This window comes from Arctopsyche grandis, chromosome 1 (assembly GCF_051622035.1).
Source record: "Arctopsyche grandis isolate Sample6627 chromosome 1, ASM5162203v2, whole genome shotgun sequence".
NCBI classification, from domain to species: domain Eukaryota; kingdom Metazoa; phylum Arthropoda; class Insecta; order Trichoptera; family Hydropsychidae; genus Arctopsyche; species Arctopsyche grandis.
This window is the reverse complement of record NC_135355.1, coordinates 700,972-715,094: the sequence shown is the minus strand read 5'-3', so window position 1 is coordinate 715,094 and position 14,123 is coordinate 700,972. Positions and strand designations below refer to the sequence as shown.

Sequence of the window (14,123 nt, the reverse complement as noted above, 5' to 3'; positions counted from 1 at the left end):
AAAAATGACGTCAAAGAATAAGGAAAAATGGCGATGCGTTTCTTGCCGTATCCATCCTAACCCCCTTCCGCCGTCTCAGTCCTCATCACTAATGCTCAGTTCTCAAGATTCAGTCATCAGTCCTCAGCCATCTTTATTTGATATACTTAATGAAATTAAATGCTTTCGAGCAGACTTTAATACCATGAAAAATGAGTTTGAAAACATAAAATCTGTAATCACAGACATAAACAATAAATTATTCACAATAGAGGCTAAGTCTGATGAATTTGATGGGAGACTAACCACTGCTGAAAAGAAAATTTCCTGCTTTTCTGATGTAAATAAAGGTTTAATTGAGGCGCAAAATACTATTGTTGAACTGAAACAAGAAAACAATCTGCAAGATCAATTCTCTAGAAAAAACAATGTAGAAATATCCGGCATACCTATGAAAAAGGGTGAAAATCTAGTGTCTATATTATATGACTTATGTGCTGTCGTGGGTCACAAATTGTGCGACACAGATATTGACACCATACACCGTGTGCGGCCGTACCCGTCCCAGGGCGTTGCAGGTTCACAGCAACAGCAACAGCGAGAGGGCAACAGCGATGTGAGTGTGCGCACGTCATCAGTGGTCGTACGGTTCACTCAGCGCCGTCGTAAGGAGCTGCTGATGGCGGCCGTGCGCGCCCGCCGCGGCATCACCACCAACGACATCAATATTCCAGGCCCGCCCACCACCCTATACGTCACCACCAATCACCTTACACCAACGAATAAATTATTATTGAAGCGAGCACGCCAATTGAAAACTGAATATAACTACGCCTACTTGTGGGTTAAAGATTGCAAGATCATGATTAGAAAAAGTGCGAGCTCCAATATCATACAAATCTCAAAAGAATCAGATCTTTGCAAAATCAAATGACTAAGTGCAATATTAAATTTTAATAACCTAATAATTATCTATGCATTTATTGTCTACTGGTCTGCATCACATATTATAATGTATGTGCAAACAATTATGTACGTATGGCTATATAATTTATTATTTTTATTATTACTATATAACTATGCTATTTACATATATTTTACTCATAAACTAAAAAAGGTACGAGTTCGTTTTTATATTTGTGTCCATGTATACCTTTGCATTTCAACTGGTATCACCAAGGATGGTTTGCTTAATAATTCCATATCTTTATCTGTGTATGCAGTTATGTGTATGTTTATATGCATATATCTATTTTCATTTATGCATATGGATATTTATATTTATATCAGTACGTGCTCTATCTACTTCCTTTTTTACAATGTCTTCTAATCGTCTTGTCATTTATTATCAAAATGTCAGAGGTCTCCGAACTAAATCTGACTCTTTTCTTCAAAATGTATTAGTTAATAATTATGATATTATCTGTCTATCAGAAACTTGGCTAAATGACTCATTCAATAATAGTGAGTTTTTTGATGCCAGATATCAGGTGTTTCGACGTGACAGAGATTATTCTCTTCATAACCAAATATTTGGTGGTGGTGTAATCATAGCTGTGAAAAATAATCTACCCTCTGTCATTCAAAATAATTGGTTAACTTCCACAGAAGACCTTTGGATTACTATTACCACTAAATTTTTTAAACTAAATATCTGTACTGTCTATATTCCTCCTGGTAATTCTCACCAAACTCTATTAGTTACCCATTTAAATAAAGTATCTGATCTAATAACCAATTATCCAGAGGATCGATTCATTTTACTCGGTGATTACAATCTTCCCACTATTGATTGGACAAAATACGACTCAAATCTGCATCTATTTCCTTCCAATTGTATTAATTTTTCTTCCCTTTCCTTTACTCAATTCTTATCTTATAATAAACTTTATCAATACAATTATTTGTCAAATACTAATAATCGTATTCTTGACCTAGCTATTAGTAGTTTCCCCTTATATATTTCTCGTGCTGACTCTACGCTAATCCATGAAGATTCTCATCATTTATCCTTTTGCATCTCAATAATTTACAACAAATCTTCACCCTTGAATTATAATTATAATAAAACTTTCCTCTTTAGAAAAGCTGACTATGCTACAATTATTCCAATTTTAAGCGATATCAATTGGAATTCACTTTTGTCCAATTTAAATATTGATTTAGCTTGTAAAAAATTTTACGATACCTTACAAAATATTATTGAATGCCACGTCCCTTTTACTCTTAAATCTAAGCGTACCAAATATCCCCCTTGGTTTACATCGTCTCTTATTAAAATAATAAAAGAAAAAAACAAATTCCATAAAAAATTTAAAATTTATTCAAATCCCTTAGATTATCAAAGTTTTTCACTATTAAGAGCTCGAATTAAAAAATATTCTTTAATCTGCTTTAGAAATTATATTTCTCTTATTCAAAATAATATTAAAACTAATCCCAAATCATTTTGGTCATATATAAATTCAAAAAAAAATACCTCCTCTTCATATCCTTCCGTAATGTATTATGGAAATAAGTCGGCTTCACATGGTTCTGAAATCTGTACCATTTTTGCTGACTATTTTGACTCCACTTTCAATAGTGATTCTACCATTAACCTTTCTATCTCTAATACAGATACTTCTTCTTGTAACTTATCTACTTTTCATTTTGACTTATCTACTGTACTCAGTCACATCAACTCTCTCAATGTTAATCTTGGTGCGGGTTGTGATGGTTTGCCTTCTTTTTTCCTTGTTAAATGTGCTGTCCCATTATCTCTTCCCATAACAATCCTTTTCAATCTTTCTATGTCGAACGGTAAATTTCCTGACTATTGGAAATTATCTTACATCACCCCTATTTTTAAAAAAGGTGATAAGAATCTTATTGAGAATTACCGTCCTATATCTAAACTATCTGTCATTAGTAAAATCTTTGAAAAAATTATCTATAATTTCCTTTTCTCCAATTTCAAAAACTACATTATACCTGAACAACATGGTTTTTTTAAGGGGAGATCGGTAGAGACTAACCTGCTTAATTTCACTAGTACTCTCACATCTTATATGGACAAACGAATCCAAATAGACGTCGTTTATACGGATTTCTCTAAAGCTTTTGATAAAATCAATCACAACCTTTTACTCAATAAACTTTGGTCCCTTGGAATCCGAGGAAATTTATTTCGTTGGATCTCTTCGTATATACTAAATCGTCACCAAATCATAATTCTCAATGGTTTTAGATCATCACTTAGACATATTCCTTCCGGTGTCCCACAAGGGTCGCATTTAGGTCCCTTATTCTTTTTACTCTATATTAATGATATCTCATACATCTTCAAACATTCCTTTATACTTCTTTACGCTGATGATTTAAAAATTTACAAACCTATATACACCATAGACGATTGTCATAAGATACAAGAAGATCTAGATAGATTCTCTATATATTGTTTAAATAATGATCTTTTTATTAATCTAGAAAAATGCTCTATTTTAAATTTCACTAGAAATAAGTCAATTATTACTAATCAATATCAATTAAATCATTCAATCCTTAACACGTCATCTTCTATTAAGGATCTTGGTGTAATACTCAATAATAAACTAGATTTCTCTGAACATATTTCTTTTATTACCAACAAAGCATTTAAATCTCTTGGATTCCTACTCCGCTCAACAAAACCCTTTAATGATCCTTATGTACTAAAATTACTTTATTTTTCCTTTGTAAGGTCTCACCTTGAATTTGCCTCAATTATCTGGTCACCTTTTTATTTATCCCATATTAATTGTATTGAGAAAGTTCAACTTAAATTTATTAAATCCTTACGCTACCTTTTTCCTACCTATACCCATTCTACTGTTTCCGACATTTTAAAAATCCTTTCTTTTAACAATCTTTCTGTCAGGCGACGACATTCTGATGCTATATTCTTCTTTAAGCTCATAAATGGTTTCCTTGATTGTTCTGATTTACTGAATAAGGTTAATTTCAGAATCCCAGTTCGATACCCTAGACGCGTTACACTCTTTTCACTTGATCCTTTCAATACTAATTCCCAAAAATATTTTTATCTGCAGCGCGTTTATCGTATGTTTAACGGAGAGCTGAATGAGGTTGATCTGTTTGGTATTTCCCTACATCAATTCAGGTCTAACATCAAGAGAATCTTGACCGATTGATTCATTTTTTCTTCTATTCTATTTTTCCAATATTTCCATTATTTTTATACTTTAGTTTAGTTATGTAATGTGCTATTTAATCATATTATAGCTTTCATTCCTTTCCATTTCATTTGTTTATTTTGTATTTACCTTTTTCATTTGTTTTTTATATTTGTAAATTTCAATTTCTTCTTATATTCTATCTTATAACCTTTTCCAAATATTTTAATACTATAGTTTAATTATGCAATGTACTACATATTTTGTCATGCCTTTATTCTTTACTTTTTAATTTGTTTTCCTTATATTTATCTTTTTCATTTTTGTAAAAATCTATTATTGGACTCGGGTGTTACATATATTATTTATTTACTTTTTGTGTTTTTTATACCTATCTCTGTACATCCTGTCTGTTGATTTTTCAATTAATAAAATAAAATAAAAAAAAAAATAAAAAATAAAATTACAACAAAATGTCTATACCCTTCAGATATATAAACAGATTACCTAAACACAATCTGCTTTAGGTCATCAACTTTAGTGAGACTTTAATTAATATTATGTATTAGATGTATTATGAGCATTTATAAGGATTGTAAATAGGTTTTTGAGCTCTTTTTCCTATTATGCTGTAGATTAACATTAGAATAATATAATACTATGATTACTAACCAAATTAAATTAAATTGTAAAATAGAAAATGATCAGTAGATCAGTAGCTATTAAAATATATATAAGATGTATTGTGAACATAATTTCGTAATAATAAAAAGCATTTAATAATCAAAAATCAAAATCAGATCACAATTTTTGACGGACAGGAATGTCACTGAACTAACAGATTGTAGCTAATAAAAATATTATAAAAAAACTGATTAAAATGACAGTTGAAGCCCAGTTTTATGTTATTGTGAGAATCATAAATTTGTGATATGTATAATTTATAAAAAATAAATAAAGCTCATCTAAAAATACTTTGTGTGTAAAAGTACATAGAATATATAGGTAATTTCCGAGCAATCTTCGTTTCTCGAACGATGTGTGCCATAATTGGCAATATACAGGCACATAATAATAGAACAATTTTGAAGCAATTTTCCCATCCATCCATAACGTCTACTAACTCATTATACACACACATTAACCCTTTTGAAATTCAACGGGGTTATTCATTTTAACTGAAATCTAACGTGTGTAAGTCTTATAATACATTTGTATATATGTACATATGTATACATATACATATATAATATACATAATACACCAGCGACTTATATCATGTATTTGTCTAAAAAGTGCTAAGATAATTAAAAAAACTGTTCTTGTATTTAAATTTAAGCGCAAGTGACTATGAAAATCTAATTGATATAATTAGTGACTCTGATTTGAAACAAAAATACAAAGATCAGCCTTTAAATGACTTCTGGGCGAGTTTGTCAGAAGAGTACTCTAATTTTTGAAAACAAAACAGCTATTATTGTTTTACTTCCGTTTTCTACAACCTATTTATGCGAAGCGGAATTTTCTTATTATGCGGCTATAAATATATTTTTGCGGCTATAAATCGATTTTTATTAATTGCTTACTTTAAATTTTGGCTAATTCGAAAGTATTCCTTCAGTAAAGTGCAAAAGATGAGTGGCGAATTTGAGTAGTTTGTCGAATTATATTATCAATGATCTTATTTTTAATTTCAAAATGTGTTTTATCTGTGAGAAAACGATTGTTTTCATATCGGATGTGTGGTTATTTCCATGCGGTTTTTCATTTAACAGTATCAACAATCCTTCTTCTATTTTTAAGTCAGTTGTTTTTTTGTGCGGTTTTTCCACAATCATTGAAATTATCTTGAAGAAAATACATTTTTCCGTTATTAATCAATTATTTTTTTTAACTTTAAATTTTATTCCTTTTGAGTGCAAAATATGTATGGCGGATTTGAGTAGTTTGTCGAATTCTATTATCGATGATCTTATTTTTAATTTCAAAATGTGTTTTATCTGTGAGAAGAAGATTATTTTAATATCGGATGAGTGTTTATTTCGATGCGGTTTTTCGTTATTATTGTAAACAAAATATTGTAAAAACATGTTTTTCTGTGGTTTAATGTCGTATCTTTGTAAGCAATCTAGCGCTAGTCCTTTAACCCTAAATTCATTTAAAAAAAACTGTTTTTATTCATGCAAAAGGTGTGAATATCGCATTAACAATGGAATTATTTGTAATTTCAGAAATCAAAATCCCAATACCAATCCATCTTTGTTCAGATTATTCATTTTAGCCATCACTCGCAAATATTGTGGGAAAAATAAATAAATAAAATAACTAAACATTACTTTGCTTATTTTAACTTCATTGTAATTACATTAAAAATAAAATCACGACTTGAAAAATATTTGATACTTTTTTTAAATTTTTAATCTCATTATTTTTATTAAATTGATGTTTATTTATGAAATTCTTATCCATACAGTATGAATGTACGTACTCTTTTATTATACCTATTACACTACCAATAATTCAATAAATTGGGTTTTTAGTGATTTTTTTTTTAATTTTTAGTTTTTACGTTGGCAAGAAAAGTCGATCTTACTATAATCATTCAAGTTGGAGTCGGAGTCGCAAAATTCTGATCCGACTCCACAGCCCTGATCTAAACTTAAGTTCAATTATATATTCCCCGTATGTTGGTCACCTGTGATGGCACTATGGTAAATATGAGAAATAAAATAATTGATTTTGATTTTAGTACATTATTAATATAGGTTTCGATGTAACGAAAGGGTTGAGATATCCTTATCTATTGTGATAAAACCGCAGAATGACAGTGCTCCAAGCCATTCGCTGCTATTCTTTCCAATTGGTAAGTCTAACTTTATGTTGCTCAGTACTTATATTTATATTGTCTAAATTTTAAACTTTGTTTTTCAGGAGAAATCTAAGATAAAATCAGAAACAAGATGTATCTAGTGAAGGCGAAGAGAGATTTTGCTGCAAAACGTGTGGAGTATTTGTATGAGGCCATGCAAAAAAAAAAGAAATGTGACACCGGTTTTACTGTTCGAGGCCGAGAGTATCTTAATTCGAATCCAAAAGTATTTAAAATCCAAATTATTTTGTCAGTTTAATTGTAATGCAATTTTTCATAATTGCAGAATCTACGCGCACTTGATCGTGCTAACGGCGTGCAGCGAATTCTTTGGGACAAAAGAAGGTCTAGTGGAGGACATCTTTTCAGATTATGACTACGAAGTCATCGACGCAATCCTGAAGTATTGTTACACTGGAGAAATAAGTTAGAGTTCATAAACATCAAAAGTAATCAATTATTTTGGTCTTCAAATGTAATAATGTGAAATATAATTTTAGGTATAGACGAAAAGCACGTCGAAAAATTAATGGAGCTAGCCAATCGACTCGAAGTGAAAATTCCAAGACAATTTAAAACAGTCGATCTTTCAAACTGTCTGGAAGTTTTGAACTCAACGGGAGATTCCGAATTATTACAAAAGGCAATGGATTTGACTAAGGAAAATTTCGAGACGGTGAGTGTTGATTATATAAAAAAATATGTCACTTTAATATTTTTCAATTCCATTTCTGTTTCAGCTGCACAAAACTCAAGATTTTCTGAATCTGCCGGCCTCCAACGTGATCGAAATCTTGAAATGGGACGATTTGTTCGTGCTTTCCGAAGAAAGCGTATTCAATGCTGTGAAATTGTGGGTAAATCATGATGATGCGAACCGTAAAAATGACTTGGCACAGCTGTTGACATCCGTGAGGTTATCCTTGCTGCCGTTGGAGGTAATTGAAATTAAATGAATGTTACAGTTTAGTGATAAAAATCGTTCGAATAATGTGTTATGTTGTCAGTTTCTCGTCGGTGAAGTATTGACGCTCTGTCTTTCGTGTGCAGAGTGTATTGCCACTATTAGACAAGTAATTAAAGACAAGACTGATACATCCTTCATCCCAAGAGATACCCCTCGTAGAACAATAAAAGGAGATAAAATGGCACTGGTTGGGGGGAATGATTTAGATGTGAGTTTTATATCACAAGTATATTATTTTGATTGGATTGTAAATTAATTATTTTATTGCACAACGTGTTTTCAGATGGCAAGTACCATCGATATATTTGACGGAATAGATAAAAGTTGGACTCTATCCAAAAGTATTGGAATTAATAAATATAATTTTGCTTCTGCCGTCGTGGGACATTGGATCGTTATCATCGGCGGACAGAATTCTTCAAGCGAATCAGTGACTTCAGTAACGTTTTCTGGTGTTGCGAAGTACCTGCTTAGAGAAATCGGAATATAACAATTTTTTTTTCAGGTAGAATACATTGATTTGAAAAGCGGTCAGTATCAGATATTGAAGCCTTTAAATCAAGCTCGTCATGGATTCAAAGCGGTGACACTTCGTCGCGATTTGTCCACGGTTGTCTACGCCATTGGTGGTTTTGGTGGTGGCATTTTATCTTCAGTGGAAAAGTGATTATATTGCAATCATTTCATCAGATCGATTGAAAGAGAAGTTGACTATTATTGATTTTGATTAGGTGGAGCAGGCAGACTGGGGATTGGGAGATCATTACTCCATTGTTGGTGGCTGTCTATTGGCATAGTGTTTCTGTCATCGCCGATAAAATATACATAGCAGGTGGTATTACATTAGAAAATGGAAAAAAATTATCCACGAATAAAGTGCAGATGTATTCAGTTGAGACCAATTCTTGCACTTACCGCGCTCCGATGATTCAGAGAAGATATGCTCATTCGGTGAATATCAATTAATTTTAATTAACAACTATCGCAAATAATATACAGCTCCCCAAATTAAAATGAACTAAATTTTGATTTGTCCATTTTAGAGCGTCGCATTGAAAGGGAAAATTTACGTCGCTGGTGGATCGGACTATGAAACAGGTACTATTTTAGACAGTGTGGAGCATTTTGATCCAAATGCAAATGTGTGGACAGCATTCACCAAACTACCGAAACCTAGACATGGAATCAGTCTCGGCTGTTTCCAAAAAAAACTGTTTATCATGGGTGAGTTTTTCTATAACTTAATTGGAATTTATATGTCTAAAACGTATATTTAATTTATTGTTTTGATTTTCAGGTGGATCTGGTGCAAATAAGGTTTTCAGCGATGTTTGGGAATACGACGAGACGAACAAATCTTGGAAAGCTTCAACAAATCTTAGCAGAATCAGAACTGATACGGTTGCACTTGACATTCCATATGATTCGATTATTTGATCGACTACAGTTTTTTTTTGCATTATTTGAAAATAAAAGTAGCAGGAAATAATCATTAAATGTATTTAAAGTATATTTTTTGTAATATTTCAATTTTTAATGTATCTACGTGTTTGAATAAATATACATAATATGCAACAACTTCTCAAAATAAATTTCATTTCCCTGAGAATATTTAATGTTTATTTATTAATTAGCCATTAAGGCAGTTTTTACATAAATAAATATGATCCAAATGAGCTGATCAATAAGAGAGTGGCCAAAGTCAAATACATATTTTTAAATCATGATTATAATTATACAAAATTAATATAAAAGTGAATTCATTTGAATTAAAATCAGGAATTTTTATATTTCATTTCTTATAAATCTTCTTGTTTAAATAAAACGATTTTAAATTCGTGAAATTAATTCGAAATTGAAAAATAAATTTTGTACATTTCTGTAGATTTTAGCACATAAAAATCAAACCAGCGGCTCTCCAATGTTTTTCGTCGATTAAATCAGACTTTTCGGACATATGTAAATGTATGCTATTGCGATTTGATACATTCCAAAGGTTCTCAAATGATTTTTCCGAAGGTTTCTCAAATATGTTCACATATTTTTTCTGTTTTCTCTTTAACGTATTATACATCAATGTATCTACGTAAATTTTTAAACCTATTTTGCTACTTTCCCTGTCCAGCTGTGCTAGTTTGCTAAATAAGTCCCAAATTTTCTTTCAGTTTCGCTGTAACTTTACTGCTTATATTTTGATTAAATAGTGTAATATTTCATTTATCGAACGAAAAATTTCAACCGTGTCACCGAAACTTTATATTTAAGCAAGCCATTTGCAAAAAATTTAACAGCATAACTATACGTATACAAATATTTAAGCATATATGATGTATGCATGTCGGTAGCTTTCTTATAGTCATTTTTAGGTTAAATATATTTTTTTAATTTCACAGTGTTTTGCAGGTAAAGCAGGGTTGTTGTAGGTCTTTTTCTCTCGTGTCGCATCATGCATAGGATAGGTATGATTTAATTAAATTCCATAGCACACCCATACGGGTGAACCTAAAGTTTTCCACGTTTCCTCAGGGGGAGGTCATAATGAACCGGTATACATTTAACAAGCTGCATAGTTTTGCCCCGCTTTCCCGTCAAATAAACGAGGTTTATGCGTGTATTTTTACGTGTCTAGAGCTGGCACGTTTCCGCCATAAGCCTTAACTCACACTGACTCCGTACCTACCCATGCCCGTGTCGTGACGATTATTCTGATGAAATTGCATATTTGAGTGGACATATTACACCTGGGCCAGGTGCCTTAATCCTTGAGTCGTCCCAACACGAAGATTTACAATATTCAATTAAGCGCCGTGCCGGCCAGCACCACTGCATATGTGCTCAATATCTAAAATCGACTGATTTATTATAAATTCAATTCATTTCACGGTTTCGATTTCGAATAGTTTCCTTTCAGTCAGTATTCTAGATTTTATCTCGCCAATGCTTTCCAGTGTTATCGTAATCTATTTACTTACAAACGGATATCGGATTCGGTCAACAGTGCCTTTGTGGTGTTTTAAGAAACATCGCTTCACCAACAGGAGCTTCCTGTTTTCTGCAGTGCTGAAATTTCCGTCAATTCAGCAAATAAGTGTAAAAAGTATCTCAACCTACATACATTCATACATACATATGTCTATTATATATGGATTCTTCTCAATACGGTTCTTTATATGACCAAATATAAAAGCTCGGGTGTAAATATCAGTACGTATGTATGTATTACCTTAAAATCATATCCATACACCCCGAACTTTTATATTTGGTCATATAAAATAATCTCCCAAGACTATTTTGCGTTTTACATTTTTGTACTGTTATTAAATTAAATTAAATATATGTATGGATTCCTCTTAATACGGATTTAAGCGAGTTAAATATTTTATGAAGGATGCCTTAAAAACTTAAATTATTAATATGTACTTATAATATCGTTTTCCTCGCCATAGAAGTGCTTTCGCTGTCTATATAATAAATAATACTAGTGGTTTTACCCGGCTTTGCTCGGTATTTGTAATATAAACTGCTTCAAAATGGCCAATCTCATGGTAAACAATTTATTTGAATAGTTTTATTTTATTAAATTTAACGTCACGGATTCTACGAACCAATGATAGTTACATACATACAAAGTCTGTTTCGAAATTATATATTAGACTTTATACCCGACTTTGCTCGGTATTTGTAATATAACCCGTTTAAATCTCATAGTAAACAATTTATTTGAACAACGGGCACAACACGAGTATTTAATAAAACGTGTTTCAAATTAGTTATTTTATGTTTAATTCATAAAAGGATGGTAGAATTTTGTTTCCTTTATCAAGATGTCACTTAGGCATCGGCGCGTGGCTTCTCTTTTACTTACATATGTTCATAAAAATAAGACCTGTGTATTGCATGTCGAGGTAATCATCCAAAAATAGGTACGATAAAAAAAATCGTTAACACTTTAGCAGCCGCGGACGCCACGTTGGCGTCCTACCGTTGCGTCGTTCACACAACCGCGGACGCTGTCGTGGCGTACTCAGTTACATACGTGCAATTTTCTGATGACAAAAAACATTTTACCAATATATGACAGTAAAATTATATAAAAAATTAATTCATAATATAATATATACACGGTTTTGTATTTTCAGGAGATGTCGCAAATTTTAAAATTTCCAAATTTTTTAAAACTATTTAAACTACATTAATATTGCTGCAAACGTATGTAAGTTGTAGTAATTACAAATCATAATGTTATATTTGATTTCCGAATAATTTAAATGATGTCAAGTTTTAGAAATTAGCATTACTGACGTAATTTTTTAATTTATAATATTTTTATTAATAAGTAATTGTACGATGCATTATTACATTTTAAATACTACCTGAAAAATTCATGAAAATTCACGCAATGGTTCGAGAAAATTAGAAGACAATTAAAATCTGACAAAGCGAGAGGGTGGCGGAAAGGAGAATAAATACGGCAACTTACCATTAGATCTCAATATGGTCAAAATTGTAGTATTCTTTTAACTTGTCCATTACGAATATTTTTCACCATCGTACTGGCGGATTTGATTTGAGTATATATTGACCAAACCGTGCAAAATGGAAAAGTTTGGATATACACATTTTTTTGATCTTTCATAGAAATTTTAAATTCATAATTGCTAGTTTTGATGAAAAAAAAATCTTTAAAAACCGGTTTTCGGTTTTTTGAAAAATAGTAAAAAGCCGGTTTCTCGGATTCGGTTTAAGCCGGCTTGGAAGCCTTATTGTTGACCAAACCAAGCAAAATAGCAAAGTTATACACCTATCGAAAGAATGTAGGACATTAAATCCAATGTTGTCAGACGAACGAGCGAAGACAAATATAGAAGAGTTAATGTATTAAAATATAAAAAATAAAATAAAAAGTCAATTTAAACAATATTTCAATAACAAATGTACAACAATATAAACTATACATATGTATATAAAATGTGTGTGATTTCATGATTAGGATTTCAATCAAAAAGATTTCAATGATTGGGATTTCAATCAAAATTATGATCCCGATTTAAACTAAAGTAATTAAATATATTACTAAGAGGCTTGGGTCGCGTAAGTACGTATGTAATGATATAAAGACGAATGATCACAACATTTTCCAGGTTAGACTTCAGTTAGATATATCAGTTTCAATCTGAAGAAACTATACGAAACTATACACACCGATAAGATAAGATGTATCTATAATGTTTTCGCAAGATTAGTGTAGTCGGTAAAGTGTTAATATCGATAGGCCAGTCTTCCTGACAAAATTCACAAGCTTACAATATTGGCACGGTTTAATAGTAGAGGGTTGTTTAGGGATATAATGGCTATAATTTGAAAATGGTAAAAGAAGAAGTGAAAATAAATTTTCATGGCATAGATGGTTATAAGTTTAGTCCACCGGAAGTCGGTGGCAGGCGTCGGAAGCGTCTTGGCGCACTCTTGCGGCACAAAAAGGAAACCACTCAACCTGAGAGGACACGGTCTTGTAACGAGCTTCCTTTATTCAATATGCTACCTTGCAGGCGAACCACTCGCAGACCTCATCTATTATATTGTATTATACATACATACGTACATATATAATACGTAGACTGCAAAAAAAAAGAAAAGGAAACACTCAATGCAGAAAAGCTTTTAAACGTATTCGTACATTCGTACATACATACATACAAATTGTAGCACATCATAATTTAAATACTAGTATTTGTGTTTGTATGTAGTTTCTTCAATTGTTATGAATTGTTGTAGAGTGTGACAGTGTGTTGTAGGTGTTTTGCTTTTAAAAGGGGTCACGTAATTGGACGTGTCACGGTGACTTTTTCGCTGGATCGCGAGTCAAATGGCAACCCGAAAGTGTCAGTCGTATAGGGTAGGGGTGGATGGGTGGGTGGGTGGGTTGGGTCCACACACGGGGGACAATCGCCGTGAATAATGGAAAAAGCGTGTGTGTGTGACGCGAGATTAAATGCAGTTTGCGCGAAACGCAAGGAAATAGACCGCGCCCTCTTGATATATGACGGCCGGATCGTGGCGGTTGGCAATTCACGTCAATGTCCGTTACATCCTGTACTATCAATTTTTTCAAACGGAATAAAACAGCCTATCTAAGTCAAAAATTTAATCTAAA

At 31.9% G+C, this 14,123-nt stretch overlaps 1 protein-coding gene across 2 annotated transcripts; it reads left to right on the top strand.

Moving 5' to 3' along the window:
- The first annotated feature begins 6,969 nt into the window (after window positions 1-6,969).
- Window positions 6,970-9,576, top strand: LOC143922403 (kelch-like protein 35). Of its 2 annotated transcripts, XM_077445629.1 has the most exons (11): window positions 6,971-6,996; window positions 7,065-7,206; window positions 7,289-7,428; window positions 7,503-7,678; window positions 7,743-7,940; window positions 8,010-8,177; window positions 8,253-8,408; window positions 8,475-8,632; window positions 8,701-8,920; window positions 9,013-9,193; window positions 9,267-9,576. In XM_077445629.1, the coding sequence occupies exons 2-11, from the start codon at window positions 7,094-7,096 to the stop codon at window positions 9,404-9,406; spliced, it is 1,650 nt and encodes a 549-aa protein (XP_077301755.1). In that variant the 5' UTR covers window positions 6,971-6,996; window positions 7,065-7,093; the 3' UTR covers window positions 9,407-9,576. The 2 variants fall into 2 exon arrangements, with proteins under 2 accessions (XP_077301761.1, XP_077301755.1); XM_077445635.1 differs by lacking the exon at window positions 7,289-7,428 and having other exon boundaries at window positions 6,970-6,996; window positions 7,065-7,123; window positions 7,570-7,678.
- The last annotated feature ends 4,547 nt before the right edge of the window (window positions 9,577-14,123 follow it).